Raw genomic sequence first — 25,098 nt, 5'->3', positions numbered from 1 at the left:
TGCAGCCGCTGTAGCATGAATTGTTTAAGTATACATAATCCATGAAAGTCCAAACGTACAATACCTGAAGGATGGACCCGCTGCGACTTAAAACTTTAATGTTGACAAGGAGTCCTTTATCATCAACTGAATCACGAATAGCTGTATGCATCCATAGACGCGTCGTTCATGAAAGTTTGAATCATACAGGGTCAAAGTGTCTTGGAAATATCAAATATCTTGGCTGTCTACGTCATCCGTCATCCGCCACCGGAGTTGGAACAGTAGCTGTCCAGAAAATCGCCCCGCGAAGATAAAACGTAAACAGTGTCAGTAACTTTTATGCAATCTGAAGTGGGGGGAAAACCCTCATTTATAACCACTTCAAATCACGGCCCCTAGGTTTTATGGTGAGAAAATCTTTAAAACATGCAGTATGTCTATATTGTCAAATTAACACATTCATTGAATCAAGTTTGGTTCCGGGCGGGTAAAAGGCTGCAAGTTATATACTCGCATTACAGTTTCTTCTTAGGAGCATCCATTTCAAATTGTAGTGTAGTGTAAACTGAGAACTTTACCTGTCCTACATTGATTTCATCGACGCAAGCCACGGCTGAGAGGGGAGAGCAGTATGGGCATTGGCACGCCATATCTATTTATATATATAGATAAAATATTTAATAAATTTTATAGATATCTCATATAATTTACAATTTATAGTTCACAGTTTATAAGATATCTCAAACTATATAAGATATCTTATATACATGTACTATATACGATATCGCAAACTTGATTAAGATATCTTGCATATTTTTGAACAAGATATCTTATAAAGTTTATGAGCTATCTTATAAAAATAGAAGATATAATATAATTTTTTTTTCAAAGAGATATCTTATAAAACATATATAAGATATCTTATATGTTTTTTAAGATATATCATAAACTTTATACGATATCTCATAAACTTCAGAAGATATCTTATAACTTTTAAAAGATATCTTATAAAATTTATGTGATATCTTTGAAGAGGAATGAATGTAAAAACGGCGTGTCATAAAGGAGCGTACATTTCAGCCGTGGCTTGCAACTAGGCCTATGCATTGATTTAAAGTCAACAGATAATTCTGCAATAAAATGACACAGAGTATATAGCCGGGTGAGTCACGAACCGCTATATAGTATCACTATGCAGGTATGAAATCTTTGCAAGCTGCTAACAACCCGGGACGTCAATTAAATTATTCATGTGGAAACAGCTGCTGCCATTTGAATCAGTTAGGTGGTCTATATATATATTAAAAAAGAATAAATGATTGCATTTCTCGTGCGTCCTTGGACGGAACATGATAGAGCAGTTTGGTTAAAATCAAACTTTCACCAGATCCTTTTTATTCTGATTGTCGCATACAAACAAAATTTAAAAAAAAAAAGAGTTAGTGAAGGTTTGCTTTTGCAGTATTTTCCCTAAGAACCGGCCGCCGGCCAAATTGACCGTTTCAAACGATTTTCTGGCCGGTTCAAATATAAAAAAATCAAAAAATAATATGTTGTCAATTTCAGTGATGTTGATTTACACGATCGATCTTTGCAAAGAATGTATGCGGTAGGAATTGGTTGGCTATAAATATCTTTCATATTTCTTCCTTGTTTATGTTTTTATCGAGAGCTTTTTGAAACGGCGATTTTGATTGGACGATATTTTCAACTCTCACCTTGCGCGCGAGAAGCACATGGCAGTGAAAAATAATGAAGCGTCGAACGAATACATTACATGATTTCTTCCAGTCAAAACATCGGAAAGGTGTGTATTTAACACCACTGTGACTAACTTGTCTGAGGTAAAAATGTTCAACCCTTTGGTATATATTTAAAAATGTAAGTTAAAAAGTGGCATATGAACAAGGGTCATTTTGCCCCCTGAAATGCCTCAGAATGCAGGATTTTGCGTCAAATTTTCCAAAATTTCATGGGGGGAATCCTCCCCATACCCCCCCTGGTCTGTTACAATTCTAAATGGGCCTGTTCAAATGAAATGAATGGAAAACACTGCACTCTAAAAATGGTGTTTAGATCCTAAACACAAAGTTAAACACATTTCTTGTGTACAGTTTTGAACGCGTTCTAAATCTAAACATGTTTAACACTTTGTGTTTAGGTTTTAAACATGTTTGACACTTTTTACGTTTAGGTTTTGAACATGTTCAACCCAATGTGTTTAGGTTTTGAACATGTTTAAATCTCTTTTGTGTTTAGGTTTGGAGCACGTCTAACTAATTGTGTTTAGGTTTTGAACATGTTTAATTCTTTTTATGTTTAGGTGTAGAACATGTTTAACCCTTATGTTTAGGTTTTGAACATGTTTACCCTTATTGTGTTTAGGTTTTGAACACGTTTACCTCTTTTGTGTTTAGGTTTTGAACATGTTTAGTTCTCCATGTATTTAGGTTTTGACTTTGTCTCAATTACAAAATGATTTGCTAACCTTCTATTTAAAACTCAATCCACAGCATTAAAGAGTCTCAAATAGTAGCTTTCTCTTCTATTATAGGAGAATAACATTTAAAAATCTAGCAAGAATACAGTGTTTTCCCTAAGAACCGGCCGCCGGCCAAATTGACCGTTTCAAACGATTTTCTGGCCGGTTCAAATATAAAAAAAATCAAAAAATAATATGTTGTCAATTTCAGTGATGTTGATTTACACGATCGATCTTTGCAAAGAAAGTATGCGGAAGCAATTGGTTGACTATAAATATCTTTCATATTTCTTCCTTGTTTATGTTTTTATCGAGAGCTTTTTGAAACGGCGATTTTGATTGGACGATATTTTAAACTCTCACCTTGCGCGTGAGAAGCACATGGCAGTGAAAAATAACGAAGTGTCGAACGAATACATTAGGGCTGTTCCAGAAATGATCAAATGGGGGGGGGGGGGGGTCGGGCGGCAGGCAAATGAATTTTTTTTTGTGTGGTGGTCATATTTTTTCATATTTTATTTGGTCTGTGGTTGGACTGTTAAAAAAATATTTATTATGGGTAGTGGGTAGTTTCTATTGTTTTATTTTGTGCCACGTGGGTGTTGAGTTTTCAGAATATTTTTATTGTCGCTCTTGTCGTGCTGGTTACAAAACGTCGGAGGGAAAATTGAAAACGTGCTTTCGAAATGCTGCTTTCGAAATCTGAAATCGGAAGTAACAAAGAACTATTAGAGTTGTCGCTCTTTGCAGCGCATAACTTTCCATTACGACACTCTTCAAATTAGAGGCGCGTTTAGTAGGGTCCCTTTGGACGTGATGGCGGCGAACTCTGTTCTGTAGATTATTACAGTTTACAGTGCATCGATTTTGGGAATATTTTGAAACCAATAGGTATTCCGTTTTCTAATAAAAATAGGCAAACCTTAGTTGATTTATACGAGGGTACCGATGCGTTATATTTATCAGTCAGTGTGATGGTGATACAGAGGCCTCCGGGCGCGGGCTCCATTAGAAGACGAACGATTCGTGGATCGTTTGGACTCCCGATCTTTCCAACATTCCCGCCATAGATGCCTTTGATTGTTGATGTGACATCGTTTCTTCAGAACTACTGTGATACAATGTCGCACAGGCATTACCGCGTCATTGACTAGAATGTTTGTCCCGAAAACCTCGCGAGATTTGTACCGTTTTCATTTTTAAAAATATTTTTGTAGTGGGTCTGGTTAGTTTTTTTTTTTTTTTTAGATGGGTCATTGTAAAATGAGTTTATCAATTTGATGGGTCATGGGGTAATTTTTTATTTTTTTTATGGGTGCTTGGTATATAGAAAAGGTGCCTCCCGACCCCCCCCCCCCTCCCATGTATTTATTTCTGGAATAGCCCTTACATGATTTCTTCCAGTCAAAACATCGGAAAGGTGTGTATTTAACACCACTGTGACTAACTTGTCCGAGGTAAAAATGTTCAACCCTTTGGTATATATTTAAAAATGTAGGTTAAAAAGTGGCATATGAACAAGGGTCATTTTGCCCCCTGAAATGCCTCAGAATGCAGGATTTTGCGTCTAATTTTCCAAAATTTCATGGGGGGAATCCCCATACCCCCCCCGGCCTGTTACAATTCTAAATGGGCCTGTTCAAATGAAATGAATGGAAAACACTGCTTTTGATCAGACTGATAATATACGTCAGCAGGGATGGATCTAGACAATTTTCATGGGGAGTGAGCTGTCCAAAAGTAGTACCTTTTCCGCCCAAAACAAAAGGAAGATACAAAAATGGCCAAAAAAAAATTATCTATTTTTTTGTTCAAATGTCCATCCAGTAGAGATGGGTGTTCATCCCTCATACCCTCTCTCGATCCGCCACCGAGTTAGCTATGTCTGTGTCTGCCTTTTCAGCACTGCATCATTTCTATATAGAATATAAAATAATGTCAGGTGAAATAAAAGTTTGGGCACTAAAGGTTGGGATCTGACGGCCACCATGAGGCTCCCAATAGTTCAAGACCCGGGGGATTCCATGCCATCCTTTATATATAAATTCTGCCTCCAAAATATTTTTATACAAAGCAAACCCATCTGTGTTCCTTTGTGATAATACATGTATACATACACTGAACTAGTGAAGAATCATTATTGACCATTCAGAATCTTTACCCAGAGTTCCGTGCGCTACGAGCACTACATCTCTTCCAGAAATCTTGTAAAAGTTTTTAATATCCAACATTTATGTTTTGTACTAAATATTTAGTCATATCATGAAATGCTTTTGGTGCAATTAAATTGGTGTTTACTACGAATTGTTTGAAATCGCTGTTCTCTGATCCTTTGGAACTACTTCATAATATGCGTATGAATGTAGGGCATATTTGTGGATATTTACTACAAGAGTAGTAATGTAAACATGGAATCAAAAGTAAGAAAGGATGTAAAATAAAATTCGATAAAACTTGTAAACTAAGAGACAAACAGCTAAATGTTAAAAATGAATTTAACAAAGTGTCAATGGGCTCTTTTTTAAAGGGAAAGGAAAGGAAAATAACAGTTATATCATGTGCTATTAATATTTTCACTCCAAGCGTAAGTGAATATTGACAATACATTGGCGAGTGTAAAGAAGGTATACCGCCCGTGGCATTCGTTAGCATCCTGGGGCGATAGGTGGGTAGAGCGGCCAGTGTATCGAGTGCACAAATTTTAAATTATAATTGTCTTTATACAAGTAAGAATCATGTAAACCATTTTTCTTGTGTTTTGTTCCCAAAGATTGCAATAGGTCTCTTTATGTAAAAGAGCAGATAACTCTGCATGTCTCAATTACAAACAGGGTGTATGCAAGTGGCGGATCTAGAGGGGGTTATGGAGGATATAAATCCTAACCCCCTTCCACATTAGTATACAGGGGTCATAACTTGTTTACAGAAACAATTAAGTGCATGTGCCCCTTTGCTGAAATTATTAAACAAATGCGGTCATTGTTTACGAGTTTTGTGTCTTTGGGTGGGAAAGGTATTAACTTGGGTCGCACTTTTACAATATTACATGGGTTCTAGGCGAACTGCTGCGTCTAGAGTAATTTATTAAAATATCTTATGTATAAACATAAATGAATAAGACAACAGACACTGCCTATATATAAGCCTTCTCTATAAAAGTTAAAGGCGTCTAGAGTATTGTCCAAATATGGTCACTTGTGAAGCATCGTCATGGTATCGATATTGCTAAAGAATATCCGAGCAGAAATCGCCACTTCTGAGATAAATGATTATTTAATAAACCCCCGTTGACTAAGTAATGTTTTACATCTTGCGATGCTCAAGTGACTCCTTGTTCAAGGGAAATTTGATATGGATGAAAAGTGGAGGGTATGTACAACACTGTTTTGAAAATGAAAATTTTCAAATTTACTTTATTTAGTCAATAAATGCAATATTAGTAGAAAGTAATCTGGGGAAAAAACCTGCTGGACTCGAACCCGCGATATACTGATTTGCAGTCGATACGCTAACCTACTCAATTAAACCTAACAGCAATTGACAGCTATTGCTGATATTTATAATTACATTCATGTTTTAAAAGGAAGTCAGCCATTATGACGATGTAGTATACCTCCTTAAATGAAATATCTATACTTTTTAAAATGAGAAGCTCTTTTGTTAAGAGCGTTAGTTGTCATACTTGTGTTCTGTGTGCGAGGAATGTGGGACACCAAGGGAGAGTTTTGTCATAGCTAATATAAAAACTCCTACAATGTGCTATGGGATCCGACTGAATATCTTCTAGTTAAGTTTATTTAAAGTAACCTTGGCGATCAACAGACAATTACATTTAGCATGGTTAGTGTCCTTTATATCAAATGAAGTAAACCTTTTTACAAATTTTCATATACTATTGTTTAATAGAATAAATCACAGTTGTTAGTATCACAATTGACACTTGTAGAACAAAAATGTTTGGTTCAGTTGTCACATGACGTCAATGTAGCGAGATTTCCTACACCTCTAAATGCGGTACCCATAATTCACTGCGCCTCGTTATGTAAAGAAGAGATTTGTCAGAATCTCAGTACAAAAAAAAGAAGCAATTAAGCAAGCGGAAACAGCTGTAATTCACTTTGGTTTCTCCATTTTCACTTCATTCTGAAAGAGAAAGAAATGTTTTAAAGGTAGACACATGCACAAGCTCCATCATATAGCCACAACGTTTGGCATATTTTTTGACTCGTTTTGCAGATAACTACCTTAATGGAGGATGACGAAAATTGAAGGAAATGACTTGGTAAAAAAGTTATAAAAATCATAAATTACATTAACACCCATGCAAATCAAGTTCGCAAAATACATGTTTATACGAAAGCCTATTGAGCTTATTTTCGTGGGAGCTTATTTTCGTGGGAGAAAACATTAGCTTTTTGCGTATTAACGACAACACTTTTGCGTAATAATACATTTTAGACAACCTCTCCAATCTAAAGAGCTCATAACTAATGTTCTATGCAAGAAGGTGCCTTTCCGTTGATGAGTGAGATGTTACTTTGAGCTAGGCCTTTCCAATTCTGATATTTTGAGCTTTTTGGGCTATTACTGATCAAATCATAGATCGACATGGAATTGGTAGAACATTGGGAGGTGGAGACAGCCAACCAACCGCCACCCCCTATGTAATCTACTGCTAGCTACAGGTCAAGTGAAACACCAGTTTACACTCATTTTCACAGGTTGTTTAGACGATATTTTATTCAGTTTTGATTAGGACTGGACAGGGGGATAAGCTTGTTGTCTCCCTGGTAACAAAATGTCTAATCAAAATATAATTCATACATCCTATATTGAAAGTTGTATACTTGATAGATAACTAAAAATAGAGGCAAGGAAAAAAATCAGAATTCTACAGAATTTCCCGGCTCCTTGGATAAGGGTTGTTAAACTAAAAGAACAATGAATAATTTTTAAACACAAGAAGAACAACAGGGGGTGTTGGGTACTTTTATTAATATGATATTGTTACAAGCTGGTTTCCGAGGACGTAACTGCGATATAACACCTAATTATTTACATGATGACACATAACCTCATGTTTGTATGATAGATAACACCAAGTTTATCGTGATTAGATTTTGTAATGAATTTTAAAGGTGCAAATGAAAAAAGGGGGAAATACTCTAGATTGAATGTGATTGCAAAATCAAAAATATTCCTTTTCGTTCTATATCACGTACATTTGTAGGTACATTTAGAAAGGGATTTAATCAAAAGATTTAATTACAGGTCTTTGAACAATACAGTAGATGTCTGATGATAGATCCTGAAACGTTCATGTTTATAAAATGATATTGATGAATAATTCCTCGGAGGCGTATACTTATCAAGGAAGAATCAGACATCTTGCTACCGGTAGTCGTTTTACATTGTTAAGTGAAATATTCAAGACACAAAAATTGTTTCTATAATAGTTTCCGCGTTATCATGTAAAACTTTAGCGTTATTGCGCGAAAGTAAAGATTATGCGAACGTTTTGCATCATTACGTGAAACTTTTTTTTTTCTACGAAAATGAGCTCAACTGACTTTTGTACGTTTAAAACAATAATTGTTGTCGTAAATATTGGCACATTGTCAATTCTCTTGTAGATTCTCAGCAAGTACTTACACTCAGAAGAACTTTGGCTCAAAGAAATCGGCACTTCCGGTCAGCTCCAGATAACAGACACTCTCCAACGGCAGACGGTGACTGAAGTCGATGTAGTGGTCTCCGTTCACATAAGTCTGGAAGAAAAAAATACACCAGTATTTAAAGTTAATTGTATAAACATATACATGTACATGTATTCTATACATGTTTTGTTTGACCTTTTCCTCTGATTAATATAGCTATCTTGTACGAATTGCATTTTGCAACTACATTTGTAACTGTCTTGAAATGTTCTCATGCTGGAAAAGTCGATAAACTTTGCGTTCCTGAATTTTTAGCACTCACCACAAACTTATCAGGCTGTGCTTGGATAGCAATCTCGACGGTGTCCTTCTTTTCAAACGGGAAACAGGGCTGATCTCGCTCCTCTCCTCCCCAATCACCCCCGGCGCACGTGTTTCTGATCGTGCAGTTCTCTTGGAGGCGGGGGTTAAAGTGAAGTGCGATGTCACTTCCATCATCGGATCCAGTGCGCAGGTTAACAGCGAATCTGAAATTGGATACAAAACAAAATAGCTGAAAAATTGAACTCCATATTGTGTATAGACATGCTATGTCGTTTCTTAATCACTGTGGATTCACATTCTTCTGCATTTAGTCTACTCACCCTTCGGAACCTTTCTTGGGGATTGCCTGTACAATGATCCAGCCTCCCACTCGGAACCCTCCAGGAAGACATTCCCATGATTCCTCCTGTAGGATAAATGAATTTAGACTGTGTCTCTATGTATACGGTTACAGTTTTATACGGTTACAGTTGTATACGAATAGTTTGACTTTAACTCACCAGCTTCCTTTCCAGTTTCACTTCGTAAACATACGCTTCACCCTTGATGTTCACACCCTTAATTTCCTCAACACTCCCCCTGGCGGCAAATTTCATGCATTTCTTGCCGTTGACATAGACCTAAAACAATTTTACTATCAAACAATTGTGGAATAAGCCTTATATTAAAGAAAATATCGCAATGTGTACAATTCATATCACGTGTCCTCTCAAATTCTAAAAGGACTTTTAACTACCATTCTCAGATTTCTTGTTTTTAACTGTAAACCTTAAATTTCTTGCATTTCACTACAAACCTTAAATTTCTTGCTTTTAACTACCACTTTGACCTCAAACGGTTCTCGGTTAGCTATGGGGGATGGGACGTCCTCTCTCTCCTCGTCTCCCCAGCTCCCACCCATGCAGCAGTTCATGACCACCTGTCCCTCCCCAACTCGCGGGTTCAGATGGAAGGCTATATCATCCTCTACACTGTATCCGTTCATAAAATTGATGGAAAACCTGAAACACGGAACGACAGTCGATCTCAATGAAAAGTTTCATCTTTATCTATAAACGTAATTTTGATGGAGAACCTGTAACACGGAATGACAACCAACCCCAATGAACAGATTCATCTTTAACTAGACACACAAAATATTGTGTTCACTGATGCACTGTATTCCTTTTAAGGAATAAATTTTATAGCAATGCTATTTGGTTATAACATAACTCGGTGCAAATCGCACCTAGAAACTGCAAGAGCCTATAACTAGATATACATGTACATATGTAATTGTGATGGCAAGCATCACAAAAAGGCCCCGATTTGTGGCATTATTTACTTAGTTCAAGGTCCATAACTCTTTCAAAAAAGTTAAAGAATGTCAACACTCAAACTTCATCTGTCATTAATTGATGCAAGTTCATGTGTAAATTTTCAAATCAATAGCTGCAGGGATAGCCCAAAAAGTCCAGAAAACTGTCAATGCACGGACGCACGCACAGGTTGATCACTATAGGGCTTCTGTGCATAGGCCTAACAAGCATCATCTGATACATGTAAGTTGTATGTTTATGTTATAAACCTAACAACTTACTTTGCTGCAAAATGTATTCCTTTTATACACGTAATGTAATTTATCACTTGTTAGATTGAATTTTCAATAAAAACGTCAAGTTTTAATTATGCACTCTGTCAATTTGATGTTTACAAGTTGCAGGTTATATTTTTGAAAAAATAAAGTATGTTGTCCATGCAGTAATTGTAAGTTAAAAAACAAAAATATTATTGCGTTCCTCTCTAGAACCATCTTAACAAAGAGTCGCTCGCTGCAGCAAAGAATCGTCACGTGATAGTCATCTCCTTCAGCGAGGAATTCAAACTAAACGGTCGTCTGCCGGTCTAATGATAGAAAGCAACGTTACAGAACCGCCTGCCCACAGCAATGAAACATCTGTGTGCCTTATACGTCATTAGTTTTAACAGTCCTCCAGAAATGAAACAGGAAAATCTTACGTGTCCCCTCCGGGCCTCATGAATCCTTTAAAGATAATGACGTCACCTTTGACCAGACCGGAAGGAAAGGTCTTCACAAAGTCATCCTCCTGTAAAGGGAAACTAAATTTGTAAAACTAAAGGAAACCTTGAAAATGGAATGAGTTGTATAAACCTCAATGGAAGATGGTCATCTTAGCGAATTTTGAAAATACAGAGTACTTTTTCCGCGTTTCCTCACCAAGGGTTCGAAGTACTCAACGTCCTGAATGTCCATGTTGCCCACGATGTTGAAGTGAGAGGCATCGTTCAGTCCACCACGATGGTTGAACTCCGTGAAAAGCTTATCATTGACGTGAACCTAGTTAACAATGTATACCGTGATTTACAATTGATCATACATGATCACATTAACTTCATTTTGAGACATATCTGCTGACATCTATTCCATGCGCTTGGGTCATGGAGACTATTGAGCTATCGAGGAAATTCGAACTATGATCGTGACATTTTTTTTCACTCCATGATGCGGATTTTTTAGATTTCTGTAATCTGTTTTGATTGGTACATACTAGTATGCTGTAAAAAATTAATTTCATAAACGTTTGAAAATTAACTTCACCCACCGTATACTATAAAGAAACGGGGGTGAAGTTGGTATTTCCTTGATAGCGCTACAGTCTTTATTTGCATTATCCATGACCCGAGCGCCTATAATGTATTCATGTAGTTTATGCCGGCATACCAAATACTTATCATCAGTGCAAACAAACAAGGCATCGAAGTAGTTGTAAGGGTTGAAGGGAAACTCCGCATCGTAGTCCCTTTCTTCCTCCCCCCAGTCCCCTAGTTTGGCGTTACGGACCACTACACCTTCGTTAGGGCGAGGGTTGAAGTGGAAGGCTGTGTTCTCATTGCAAGGGTCACAGGCAAAGTTAACACTGAAGCTGTATAGACAAAAACAAATGCGGAATCACTACATGGACCTGAAATATTTGGGCTGCATTGAAGATCACATATAGTCGCTGGACAAGCCTTTTACGCCTAGGTAACTAGCACCAGAATAAAGACCATTCATTGCCCCCTGACAGTAACTACTAGGGAAGATTTGTGCAACTGCAGTGGTAATGTACATTGCAAGTTAAAACTAACAATGAATTACAAAAAATGACCTGTTTCTATGTTGTTTTACGTCCTGTCGGGAATGTTTCACTCGTGTATAGACGCCACCAGGTTTGGGTGAAGTGCCACGAAAGCAAAATGATAGTTTAATTTCTGTTTTTCGTTTGAAACAATCTAACACGGACTATTATTAGACTAGTAGCAGAAAATGTGAAAGTAGCATATTTTAAATCTTTTTTCATAAACTCCTAGATTCCACAGAAATTGGGGAAGAACATGACCCATACAGGCACGGCTCAGTGCCACTCGATTTCCATGCTAGATTTTTCTTTCAGACTGACTTCGCAGATTCGCCAGGGCTTGCTACTGCGATCTTAAAGGCAGCCCAGTTGTACTTTTTGATACACATAGTAAAAGAGGCATGGACTTGTCAGTACCCGTCATTGTCTTGAGAGGCTCCGCGGATTCTCACGGCCTTGCCTACATTCATCTGTTGTGGAATCTCAGAATTGTAAGGCAATCCCTACAGAAAGAAAACGATGAAGTCCTGGTGAATTCAACATGTACACATATACAGTTTGATTGCCATCGTTATATTGACCATTGTGTAAGAGATAAGTGAGAGATTACATACGTATCGGTCTTGGTAACTAATGTCGTAGAATTCGGCTCCCTCTGTCAGATACAGAAAATGAACGTTTCCCATGTCCAGACGGTGGGCAAAATTGATGTACGGTTTCCCGTTCACGTAAGTTCGGAACGCCTCCTCCGCTACTTCTATACGAAGTGTAAACGACCGACCTTCATCGAACGGAAAGTGAGGTTGGTCTCTCTCCTCGTCCATCCATGATCCCCCGTCGAACGAGTTGCGCACGCATTCTTGCTCCCCTGGGCGCGGGTTAAAATGAAAGGCGACTTCTCCATCACAGGGTTCGGCATTCTGCTGAAGATTTACGGCGAACCTAAAATTAAACAAAATTAACGTCTTATTTATCAGAACCAATCTTACCTTGCTGCAAAATTTATTTTTGATAAAAGCTGAAAGCATGAATGCCCCCGCTGGTGACAAAGGCTATATCGCTGTTTTCCAGTGATATATAGCATCCCTGGCACGATCGACAACTCTTACTGAGGTAAGTCAGATAACTCTTGCAATTATGTTAGCTAGCTAACGCGTTCTTGACCTCTGAAATATGTATACACTTTGAAGCCCTAAAAATTATATGACCAGAAGCAAATAATATCATGACCTGTGTACAGTATTCTCATAATATATTCGTATCCCAAATGTCCATAGAAACTATGAGTTCTTTAAATTGGACCTGCGCATTTTCATGATATACGAGTATTTAAATGAATTATCCCAAATTTCATTTCAAAATGTCCATGTATGACTGAAATAATGAGCGGAAACTGAATTGTTTTGGAATTTTCGAAATCCATGGGGCATAAATCTGCCAAAAATATTCCGATTCGAACCAAATACTAACTTGATCTGTATATTCTCGTGATGTATCTGCAAGGGCGGATCCAGAGGGTCCGAACCCCCCTTCTCCTTTTTGCGGACCAAAAAGTTTAAGAGTTATTCAATTTTAACGAGTCTTTGAGTCAAAATGATATGAAAGGTGGATACTTACATAATTCAAAATCAACACCAGTATATCTTTTAATTCCAGGATAAATAAGACGACACACACATATATTTACGATATTTTCGTCAGATACAAGAATCACTGAAGAATTCTTACAAGAGGTCTATGGGCCACATCGCTCACCTGAGTCACTTTGGTTCATAAAGATTTTCCCTATTTATTCGCATGTAAAACTTTTATCCCTATTGTGGCCCCAATCTACCCCCGAGGCCATGATTTTTACAAATTTGAATCTTAATATGTGAGGAAGCTTTCGTGTAAATGTAAATTTCATTGGCTCAATCGTTCTTGAGAAGATTTTTAAAGAATTTATCTACGTATTAGTATGTAAAACTTTGATCCCCTATTGTGGCCCCATCCTACCCCCGGGGCCATGATTTTGACAACCTTGAATCTGCACTATGTCAGGAAGTGTTCATGTAAATGTAAACTTTTCTGGTCCAATAATTCTTCAGAAGAAGATTTTTAATGATTTTCCCTATGTATTTGTATGTGAAATTTTGATCCCCTATTGTGGCCCCACCCTACGCCCGAGGGCCATGGTTTTAACAAACTTGAATCGGCACTATGTTAGGAAGCGTTCAGGTAAATTTGTACTTTCCTAACCCAGTGGTTCTTGAGAAGATTTTTAAAGATTTTCCCTATATATTTATATGTAAAATTTTGATCCCATATTGTGGCCCCATCGTACCCCAGGGGTCATGATTTTATAGAACTTGAATCTGCACTATGTCAGGAAGCTTTCATGTAAACAGCTCTTCTGATCTAGTGGGTCTTAAGAAGATTTTTAAATGACCCCACCCTATTTTTGCATTTTTGTGATTATCTCCCCTTTGAAATGGACATGACCCTTCATTTGAACAACTTTGAAGCCCTTCACCCATGGATGCTTTTCCCCAAGTTTGGTTGAAATTGGTCAAGTGGTTCTGGAGGAGAAGTCTAAAATGTTGAAAGTGCAAAAGAAATGCCAGGAAATGTTCAGAATGCAGGATTTTGCACCCTTTAAATCAGCTCTTCTCTTTCTCTCATTGCGAAATAAGGTATGAGTATGGAGATTAGAATGAATAGAACTTTGGAAACAAGTAGTAAATAAACTAAGCATTTTCATGTATAAAATCAGTCTCAGATCTCCCTAAGATGCTATGTACACCACCAAAACGGTGAATGGGGTAGGGGTGGAGGTTGTAAAAAGTACATAAAAGATCAAGTGCTAGACCACCTTTCACAAATTCCTGAATATCTGTATCCTGAATTTAAATTCAAATTATCCATGTGGGACTGAAATAATGAACGGAAACTATGCAGTGATAAGAAGTTTTTAATTTCAAGGGGCACAACTCTGTCAGTTATTCAACCAGTACCAAATACGAAATACGCGCATCTGTAGAGATAACGAACAGAACCCGAATTATAGCGGAAGGACGGAAATGGGTAACACTATCTGCTACAGCCATTTCATGGCGGGGGCATAAATTATATAGAATTGGACTAAAATTCAATGTAAGTGTAGATGATTTAAGTTTTCTTACGCTTCAGTTCCGTAGGATACTCTGCCTCTGAGAAGCAGGTGCTTGCCAATATGGATACCATTGGGGATGTAGCTGGAGAAAGGCTGTTGCTAAAAGTGAAAAAAAAAAAGTACATGAGTTTTAACGTCAAACTGAGCAGGTTTTACATTCAAGGCACTTGGGTATAAGTTCACGTCGTGAAATAATCACGATTGATATTCTACTGTCCCATGTGATTTATAGATCACTTTGACATCCAGATTTACATAAAACAAATAAATTGCATTATCCCCAAAGAATTTGCAATTTAACGGTATTTAGATGTTTGGGTGGTTTTTTTTTTAATGTTACAAATAGGCATCAAATGTATGGCAGAATTCCCCCCCCCCCCCCAAATGAGAGTGACATCATAATTATATTACAAAGACATTGTTTAATGAATGACTACACTGAGGTGAAATACTTCCCTAAATAAATAGATATATCTATATTTTAATAATAAATCCCGATTATAGCCAATACCAAAGATGGCGAAGGTCACAAGGACAAATATCTTGGTACCAGTAGGAAGATCTTGTCACAAGAAATGCTCGTGTGCAATATGATAGCTCTGATATTTACCATTTAGAAGTTATGACCAATGTCAAATTTTTTAAAAGTAGGTCAAATGCCAATGTCAAAAGGTTTAGTACCCACAGAAAGGTCTTGTCACAAGGAATACTCATGTGAAATATCAAAGCTCTAGCATTCACTGTTCAAAAGTTACTAGCAAGGTTATAGTTTAAGACAGAATGACAGACAGGACAAAAACAATATGCTCCCCCCCCCCCCCCCCCCCCATCTTCGATCTCGGGGCATAATAATACTTCATTTTCTAATAAAAGACGCAACCCCGCCTGTTGGAACATGTGAGGTATGACTGAAAGCAATTTATTTTTTGGAAGAAGAAAAACCCTTTTAAATATTTTGCATTTATCATAATAACATAATGTAACCTAGCTGCAGAACTGTAGCTCTCTGAAAAAATATTTTGACAAACGAAATCATTTGAAGCTGGGAGTTTTCGGGTCGTATGAATATTTGAAGGTATGTTTGGACACAAGTATATTAGGAAAATATGTTAAGAATTTTTTTTATATTAAATTTATGAGACAGCAACACAAGAATACAACGATATCAGGCCTCAACCGTGCGCAGCTTTTTGTGCGCCGTAAATCGAAGGTTTTTATTAGGGGTGGATCTGTAGCTCTCTGTTCCGTCAAAATATTTTTTCAGAGAGCTACAGTTCTGCAGCTAACTGTAACCAACGTAAAATATGCAACGCACACGGAAACTTTCTGTAACGCTGAGTAAACTAAACCTCCAATTAACACATAATAATTAATTACTAAGTATCTTAACAGTTTCCTTACTGACCCTACATTTTCCTTGTTTTCTACTCACTCGCCATGGAAATAAACTGAAACTGCACGAATAACTGTAATAGAGACCTCGCAAAACTATGAATGTATCACACTGTGCTGTGTGTAATCTGTACGTCAGTATTATGATTGTATTGTATGTAATTTGTGTATGTTATTATTAGTAACCAGGGTGGGGCGGCGTGTTCAGCTGTTTAGGTTTGTTCACTGAGACCCCTGAAGTGACATACAGTGATAGGAGTAAGTAAATAACATTTCCATTGGAAGATATGAAATAAAATCTTTACATAAAAAATCCGTAAATGATTAATATCCCCCACTTGGTTTATTTCTGGCATCTCGGTGTTGATTAAATTGATAAAAGGAAAGGGGAAATATATTATCACTTAATACCAGCGATTCTGTACACGGTCTACGTTACACGTGTTACCCGGAAATTGTGTAGGAAGGGTGGAATAAAAGGCTCGTTTGATGTTAAGCATTGAATTATTTGATTTTACATGTGTATTGTGAGCTTATAGTACGGAACGGTGTACACACAAATTGCATAAATACGGAACGGTGTACACACAATTTCCTTGAATAACAGCTTATAGTACGAAACGGTGCGCACACACAAATAACATAAATAACAGCTTATAGTACGGAACAGTGTACACACAAATCGCATGAATAACAGCTTATAGTACGAAGCGGTGTATACACAAATCGCACGAATAACAGCTTGTAGTACTGAACGATGTACACACAAATTGAATAATATATTACCCCGTTATGATAAATTCTCTGCACAACATGTTTTATTTGTGCAATGAATAATGTTTTAATGCCGATATTTACATTTTCTCAACAGGGATTATATTATCAATTTTCACTGCTATTTAAACATTTGTTTAAATTAGTTTTTACATCGATTATGCTAATATTAGTAATACTGAAATCCACCGCTCTACAACACTGTAAGCTCCCTGCAGCGTTTCTCTGACGGGGCGGGACTCAGTTTTATTGTGGAATAAAACACAAAGTTTGCAAGGTAGACATTAGATATTGGGAAATATAAGGTAGAATGTAAATATTTCGAGATACAGCTAATTCTATTGTCATTCCCGTCGTTTTAACGTTGTCAAGGGCAATTTCATTTTTTTCTTCAAATTAATCAGCTGTACAACAGTCGCTCTCCGGGATTGGGTGGGTGAGGGGGGGGGGGGGGGGTTAGCGGAAGGAATGCCTAACACAATTGTGTACTGGGAAAGTATGTTAGGATTTTTTATACTATATTAAAATTTTGAGGCGATAATATAAGTACATGTATACAGAGATATAGAATCGATTCGCGCGCAGAAAAGATTGCGCTGTAAATCGAGGGTTCTTATAACAGGTGAACCTGTAGCTCTCGTGCTATCCCTGCGCTCTTATAACGGATGAACCTGCAGCTCTCCTGCTATCCCTGCACTCTTATAACAGATGAACCTGTAGCTCTCCTGCTATCCCTGCGCTCTTATAACGGGTGGACCTGTAGCTCTCCTGGTATCCCTGTGCTCTTATAACGGGTGGACCTGTAGCTCTCACTGCGTTCTTATAACAGGTGGACCTGTAGCTCTCGTGCTATCCCTGCGCTCTTATAACGGATGAACCTGTATCTCTCATGCTATCCCTGCACTCTTATAACGGGTGGACCTGTAGCTCTCACTGCGCTCTTATAACGGGTGGATATGTAGCTCTCACTGCGCTCTTATAACGGGTGGATATGTAGTTCTCACTGTGCTCTTATAATGGGTGGACCTGTAGCTCTCGTGCTATCCCTGCGCTCTCATAACGGGTGAACCTGTATCTCTCATGCTATCCCTGCACTCTTATAACGGATGGACCTGTAGCTCTCACTGCGCTCTTATAACGGGTGGATATGTAGCTCTCACTGCGCTCTTATAATGGGTGGACCTGTAGCTCTCGTGCTATCCCTGCGCTCTCATAACGGGTGAACTTGTATCTCTCATGCTATCCCTGCACTCTAATAACGGATGGACCTGTAGCTCTCACTGCGCTCTTATAACGGGTGGATATGTAGCTCTCACTGCGCTCTTATAATGGGTGGACCTGTAGCTCTCGTGCTATCACTGCGCTCTCATAACGGGTGAACATGTAGCTCTCGTGCTATCGCTGCACTCTTATAACGGGTGGACCTGTAGCTCTCACTGCTATCCCTGCGCTCTTATAACGGGTGGACCTGTAGCTCTCCTGGTATCCCTGTGCTCTTATAACGGGTGGACCTGTAGCTCTCACTGCGCTCTTATAACGGGTGGACCTGTAGCTCTCATGCTATACCAATTTTTTTCAAAAGGCTACTATTCTATAACAACAAATCAATATGCAAGCAAACCGTATAGTGTAGATTCAAGTTGGTTTCAAACAAGGTTTGTTGGTTGGATATTCTTTAACGTCTCGCTCGAGAATTTTTCACTCATATGGAGACGCTTGAAGTTTTACTCTGGTCAATACAACTGTTAGGCGATAGATATGACACATAGTTGTAAATAGTATGTGTAATACATGTATATAATAAAATAAGCATTAGAATTGTTTTTATGCAAATGGAATCTAATTTAAATTCGGGAAAACACCCTTAATAAATAAAATACGTGTAAAGATCTTTGAGTCCGGGAGAATTTAATTTTGGCACAGTAAAATTCGGAATGTTCGATGTCTGACACATCTCAAGGGCGTTGTTAATTCAGTAGATTGGTTTCACAGGTTTATAACAGGCACGATAAAGATGATGAATGGCCACTCTTTTGGCTATTCTCAATGGGTCTTCCTTGGAATGTGTATATTTCGGCAATCATTAACAATATTTCTGGTCAGGAAAGAAAGCACCAAATCATAGCGGATTGATATGCGAGAAGAAAGCTTAGCTAGGTCTGTACGCGGACACAAAGATAAAGGGCAATCCCTGGTATTCCTGAAATATGGTTTGTTTGACTCATATCAATCGATTTTTAAAAGCTCAATGAACTTCAAATTCATATCGGTTACCCCTTTGTCAATATAGAGACCTAATCTTTGTGATGTCATGTGCTCTTTCATTGGTGGATCAAACTAATCCGCTGCCCACGCCCGTATCCCGGGGATATAAGTACTTGGCAACATGTCTGTGCATCTCCTATCTTTATCAGATTTGCAAGCTTGCTATTTTTTTTCTCTTACAAATAAAATGTGTACCTAGTAGTTTGTGGATATATCATAACTCCATGACTTAGTCGCTAGAGATTTTAAGTGGCCTGTTTTACGTTCCTGTCACAGCCATGCTCATTTATAACAAGATGACTACAACAAACAATCCGTTGCACGTCCAGCGCTTTTGTAAATAAATATAAGCCTTGAAGTGGAATTGGCAAACATTTCAAACTAATATATGTTGTAGTCTTCCTTACATGCCCCCACGTGATACATGTAGCTATCCGCATTGATCTGGTGGTTTTAACCCAACAAGAATCCACATATGTCCTAGGTATAAAAAGGCTAGAAATATTATTTTTATGATACATGTATATTTGGAATTATCAACTTGCATCTTGTCAACACTCAAGTTCTTCTTGGGGACGACAATTCTCTTATAATACTGAAAACGTCAGAGTCGGAGTAAGCCATCAAACATGCACTAGATTATATTTACATTTACAATGACTGTTTTATCATGCATACCAAAATAGATTGTTATATACACATGTATATCATATGGGAAAGAACGTTCTAAGGTTTTTAAGAACTAGTGCTCAATCCCTTTGTAAATTCAGTTAGAATAAAGAGTGCAAGCATTGCATAGTCGATAAGCATGCAATAAAACTGTACATGTATGAACATAACGGGGGAAAATACGGGTAAAAACTGTTGTATACATAAATAAATACACAAAATAAACGTCACTAGGTAACGCCCACGCACTTTTAAGGACATTCGCGACATCTTGTAACCCTTGCGACAACATCTTGAAGTAGCATTTCATGTTATACTCACTGGTAATGCTAAAAACTTCTTTTTTTTCAGAGATAATTTTACTGTTAATCCAATTACAAACTAATGAACTTCTACTTACAATCCTGCTGATCTGGTATGTCATGTTTGTGAGACCTGAAACCAATGAAACAACGTGTGAATCTGAGTAATGCAACAGTCACGCGATGCAGAGCGCGTCCAGTCGGTGACGTAACGTCTGTTATAATTTTCTTTCTCTAAGTTCCGGATCAACTTATGTTTTTACCTGTCAATGCACTGCCGTCTACCCGACAAATGTGAGGGCTAGACCTTCCTATGTCCGTTATCAGTGTGCATGTGATAAATCAGGTAGGCGACTGGAATGCCTCAAATTTTCCTGATAACGGAATCATTACGTGTTATCCCATACACACCTGTCCCCCTCCTTCGTTATTTCTCTTACTACATGTATTTATTCAGGGATTGGGGGTTCGATTCGCCACTTTAGATCTCCGTTGATTTGTACTCCGACCGTCTACAATGACTCCCATTACACAGGAAACCAATATTCAAGAGCGAAACAAAACGAAAATGACAACAATGTAATTAAAATGTAAATGCTTTCAACTTGACAATCTGGGTCATACGACAGCGTATTTGTGACATTTAGATAGCATTGAAAAATAAAACTCCTAACAGCGATTTTGTAAAGCATTAAAACGATTTACTTTTTAAAATCTTTATACGATGCATGCACGCCATACTGTAGGTAGTTTTACGTGATGTAACTTATGACGATCTAATTTACAAATACAATCTGTCATTAAGTGGAATGAGCATGTGTTTCATACCAATTATTTGGTCGTTCTTTAAATACTAATTTTGATTAAAGGTTACTCCGTTTACCTGATCAAAATGTAGGGTTCCCGGTGCGTGTGACCAGTCAACAGGGGATGCTTATTCCTCCTAGACACCTGATCCCACCTCTGATGTGTCCAGGGTCCATGTTTTGCCCTATACTCTTAATTTTGTATTCTTTATAGGAATTATGAGATGGATCGATATTCTATATCTTCACCTTTTTCATTCAAATAGAATGACAGATTATCACTCCATCAATAAACGACGTGCACCAGATCACGTGTCCTAAATCAGGACGGATGATGGTACCAAAAATCACGCACTGAGTGAAACAAACTTTAAAAATTTACCAAAACTTTACAGTACATGTGTATATCTGTTTGATAATTTCATCGTAAATCTTACCCTTATGAATAATGATAAGCGGTCATCAATAATGTACATGTATTCATATTTTTGTCAATCCATACAATATCCTACGGGGTGACATCGATGTTTACTTTCACTATTTCTTGCTTGATTTTTTTTTCATATTAATTCTTTTAATTTAGTTTGGTGCTTATTACAGGGAATCTTGCTTGTATGTGTGGAAGGTTAAATATCATTTCTGTGTACTAAATATGCAAAGGCCAGAAACGAACTATTTAATATTATATTTTTAAAATTGAAAAACTATGAATTGTTTAAATATGTGTGTGTGTGTGTGTGTGTGTGTGTGTGTGTGTACTACTCAAAATTTGATAAGGATCATAGATATTTTTCTGTTTAAAGAATTAATAACTGCATAACTGGCAATATTGTGTCCAAGTGAAATCAAAGACGTCTTCAACAAACTTGCACGTGCATTTCATGCCATGCGAAATGCGTTTCTCATCACAGTTTACGCTTTTGCTACCATTGCACGATTTTCACTCAGGCATCGGTGTCTGATTCTTTCTAAAATTTCAAACTCACTTGAGTGTTTACACTACGTTATTCAACACAATGCCCCCTCAAAGTGTAAGGCGTCGCCTGACGACAGAACAACTGGACAGATGTATTGGAATGCTTGACGCTGGCTATTCACAACGTGACGTTGCAAATGCACTAAACGTCAGTCAGAGCGTTGTAAACAGGGCCTGGAACCGACAGCAAACTTTTGGTACAGCAGCACACCGACATGGGGGTGGTCGTCAGAGGTCGACAACCCAACGCCAAGACCATTTTGTGGCTCTTCAGGCACGACGCCATCCCTTCTGGACAGCAACCAGCCTACGTAACGACCTCCTGAACGCCTCGGGGGTGAATGTGTCCACTCAGACGATACGGAATCGGCTTCACAATGCAGGTCTCAACTCGAGAAGGGCATGTGGTCGAGTCCCTCTGACTGTTCGACACCGGCGGGAGCGATTGGACTGGGCTGAAGATCATGTCACTTGGACACAGAACGATTGGGTTCAAGTTCTGTTCACCGATGAGTCCAGGTATTGTTTGGACTTTACTTACAGGAGGCACCGAGTGTGGCGACGACAATGTGAACGTTTCCATGATGCCAACATCAGTGAACATGACCGTTATGGTGGTGGTTCCATCATGGTCTGGGGTGGAATCAGCAGGGATGGAAGAACAGGTCTTCATGTCCTGGAGAGAGGAACAATGACGGGGGTGTGGTACCGGGATGAGATCCTCGATGTTTACGTCAGACCCTACGCTGGTGCTGTTGGCCCTGAGTTCATCCTGATGGATGATAACGCCCGTCCTCATCGCGCCAGGGTGGTGGAGCAGTACCTTCAGCAGGAGACAATTGTCCGTATGGACTTGCCAGCGCGCTCGCCGGACTTGAACTCGATTGAGCATGTATGGAACATGCTGCAGGTTGCCCTTTCACGCCGTAGAGCACAACCCACGACTTTGGCAGGGCTCGGAAACGCCTCGTGGAAGAGTGGAACAACCTTCCCATTGGAAACATCCGGGTGCTTATTGACAGCATGGCTCGACGTTGTCAAGCCGTCATTGATGCAAGGGGAGGCCATACCCAGTATTGACACTTCATCGAATAAGTGTAATGATGGACTATCCCCAAAAACTGTGTAATTCTTTTTCTGGTTTGCTGTTAACTTTTTGTAATGAAATGCCTTTTGGTGTTGTTATCAGATTTCAAGCATTCCGTATAATTGATAAAAGTTCATGCCGTTCATGAATTTTCATTCAAAACCTGAGTAAACACGTTTCTGAGTCAAATTTATGTCTTTTGTTATGTTAGTGGTAAATTACACACATGTAACCTAGTGATCCTTGTCAAATTTTGAGTAGTATATATATATACACGTGTGTATGTGAGTGCGTGCGTGCGTGTGTGTGTGTAGATGTGGGTATGGTATGTAAAATTCAATGTTCTGTATTGTGCAACAATGACATTTCTTCGTACTTGTAATTTTGGATTAGTTTTCTTCGTGGTAGTAGTAACCTTCGTTGATTTGAACGTAGTTTTTTAAATATATATTATACACAAAAGGATCAAAAGCAAGTTCGTACAACTTACGAGTTCTCCTTATACCCTTGTTACACAACTTGTGCCCGATCCTATTTTATCATTTAAAGTTCAATGAAATATATTCAATCCAACTGTCTCAAAGAAATTGGTCACTGCATAAAACACTGCGCTTTTTTCTATAAAACTAAATAGAAAGTGAAACTTTCGCAGATAGATGCATGTTAGCATAATTATTTATAATTTTTTTCCAAATTCAACGGAAAATACACGTCTACATTTTCATTATGGAGCTTAAACACTTTTAGTATGGTGCTTAGAGTAGTGAAACCTCGAGCTCGCCACTGAAAGCGAGAAAGAATCATTTAGTTTAGACCTCGATGATCGATATTTGATATGTCCGAACGACTGTAAACATCTCAGCTGGTATAAGACGCATACACACAATGTACGCGATTTGCAAAATATCAGCACTACATGATTATTTAAATAACACGATGTTAACACCGTCAAGTCGACGTTGACGTGTAAACCCGCGCATATACATAATACAAAGAGACAAACTACGATCTCACTTACCTAATAAAACACAGACAAGTCTGGGAAGGTAGAATGAACCCAATCCCGGCACGAACGACCTTCACCCGCCAAGCAGGAGAATTCTGACATGCACAGAACTGATAAGACACAGTCGGTGGGGATTGCTGCAAGGAAACCATTGATTTAATACAAACAATTCAGAGTAGACTTATGTATATACAATGAGAAGGATATCGACGACGCCATATTGAAGAAAATTGCATAGGTTTTTTCAGAGCCACCCCATGAAAATACAAATTAACAAACATTTCTCACCTCAAATCTGTCAAAACGAATCCCTGTACATTCAAAACACCGTCATAAACACACAGATCGGGTATTTATGATATAGGTCAAATTGACGAAAGCTCTGAATATCGGGAAGTCGTGTTTGACTGGGATACCAGGTTTCAAAAGATTTCAAAGTTGGTGTGTTTTTATCGTGCTCCGTCTTGATTAGGTCACGCCTACTTTTCCAGTGACTGCGTGGTCACGAAATGAGTTAGGCTTACGTTATGGTCAGATTTTGTAATATACTAGTATATAGGATTGATCACAGGCAATTGAGACATGAATCATCTACCCCAACCCACATATGTTATTTTTTTCTGATCTGGGATATACTTATTTTTCTACTTATGTTATGTAAATATGCATTACAGATCATCCAAAAGTGTTATTTTTCGTCTTTGTTTAGTATTAGTAAAAATCACATTGTCGGTGATTATAAAAAGGGTGACCTTACACCAGGCTTGGATTTCGCAAAAAAAAAATATAAATAAATAAATAAATTTTAAAAAAAATCTAAGTAGAGTTTGAGTTGTTTTTTTTTTTTTATTTGAGCAATCAAAAATTGAGAATTATCGACTTGTCAGTTAAATATATCGACTTGTCAGTTAATCATATCGACTTGTCAGGTAATTATATTGACTTGTAAATTAATTATATCGACTTGTCAGTTAATCATATCGACTTGTCAGTTAATTATATCGATTTGTCAGGTAATTATATTAACTTCAACAACAAAAACTCAACTAGTCTTCTCTTTACACAGGCACTCGACGTTTTAAATATCTATAATAAAAAAAATTGTT

At 37.9% G+C, this 25,098-nt stretch overlaps 1 protein-coding gene across 1 annotated transcript in view; it reads right to left on the bottom strand.

The window, feature by feature from the left end:
• Positions 1–20,408, bottom strand: part of LOC125651183 (uncharacterized) — a 38,453-nt gene extending 18,045 nt beyond the window's left edge. Inside the window, exons 1-12 of the mRNA XM_048879765.2 lie at positions 20,216–20,408; positions 14,726–14,814; positions 12,179–12,506; positions 11,982–12,067; positions 11,168–11,369; positions 10,664–10,783; positions 10,444–10,532; positions 9,242–9,446; positions 8,946–9,065; positions 8,766–8,851; positions 8,444–8,648; positions 8,122–8,232 (exon numbers count right to left, since the gene is read on the bottom strand). Coding sequence (XP_048735722.2) covers positions 8,122–8,232; positions 8,444–8,648; positions 8,766–8,851; positions 8,946–9,065; positions 9,242–9,446; positions 10,444–10,532; positions 10,664–10,783; positions 11,168–11,369; positions 11,982–12,067; positions 12,179–12,506; positions 14,726–14,814; positions 20,216–20,239 — 1,665 coding nt within the window. The 5' untranslated portion in view covers positions 20,240–20,408. The remainder of the gene's footprint in view (positions 1–8,121; positions 8,233–8,443; positions 8,649–8,765; positions 8,852–8,945; positions 9,066–9,241; positions 9,447–10,443; positions 10,533–10,663; positions 10,784–11,167; positions 11,370–11,981; positions 12,068–12,178; positions 12,507–14,725; positions 14,815–20,215) is intronic.
• Between the last annotated feature and the right edge of the window lie 4,690 nt (positions 20,409–25,098).

This window comes from Ostrea edulis, chromosome 5 (assembly GCF_947568905.1).
Source record: "Ostrea edulis chromosome 5, xbOstEdul1.1, whole genome shotgun sequence".
Taxonomy (NCBI): domain Eukaryota; kingdom Metazoa; phylum Mollusca; class Bivalvia; order Ostreida; family Ostreidae; genus Ostrea; species Ostrea edulis.
The sequence above is the reverse complement of the archived record's forward strand: the minus strand, read 5'-3'. Positions and strand labels throughout refer to the sequence as shown.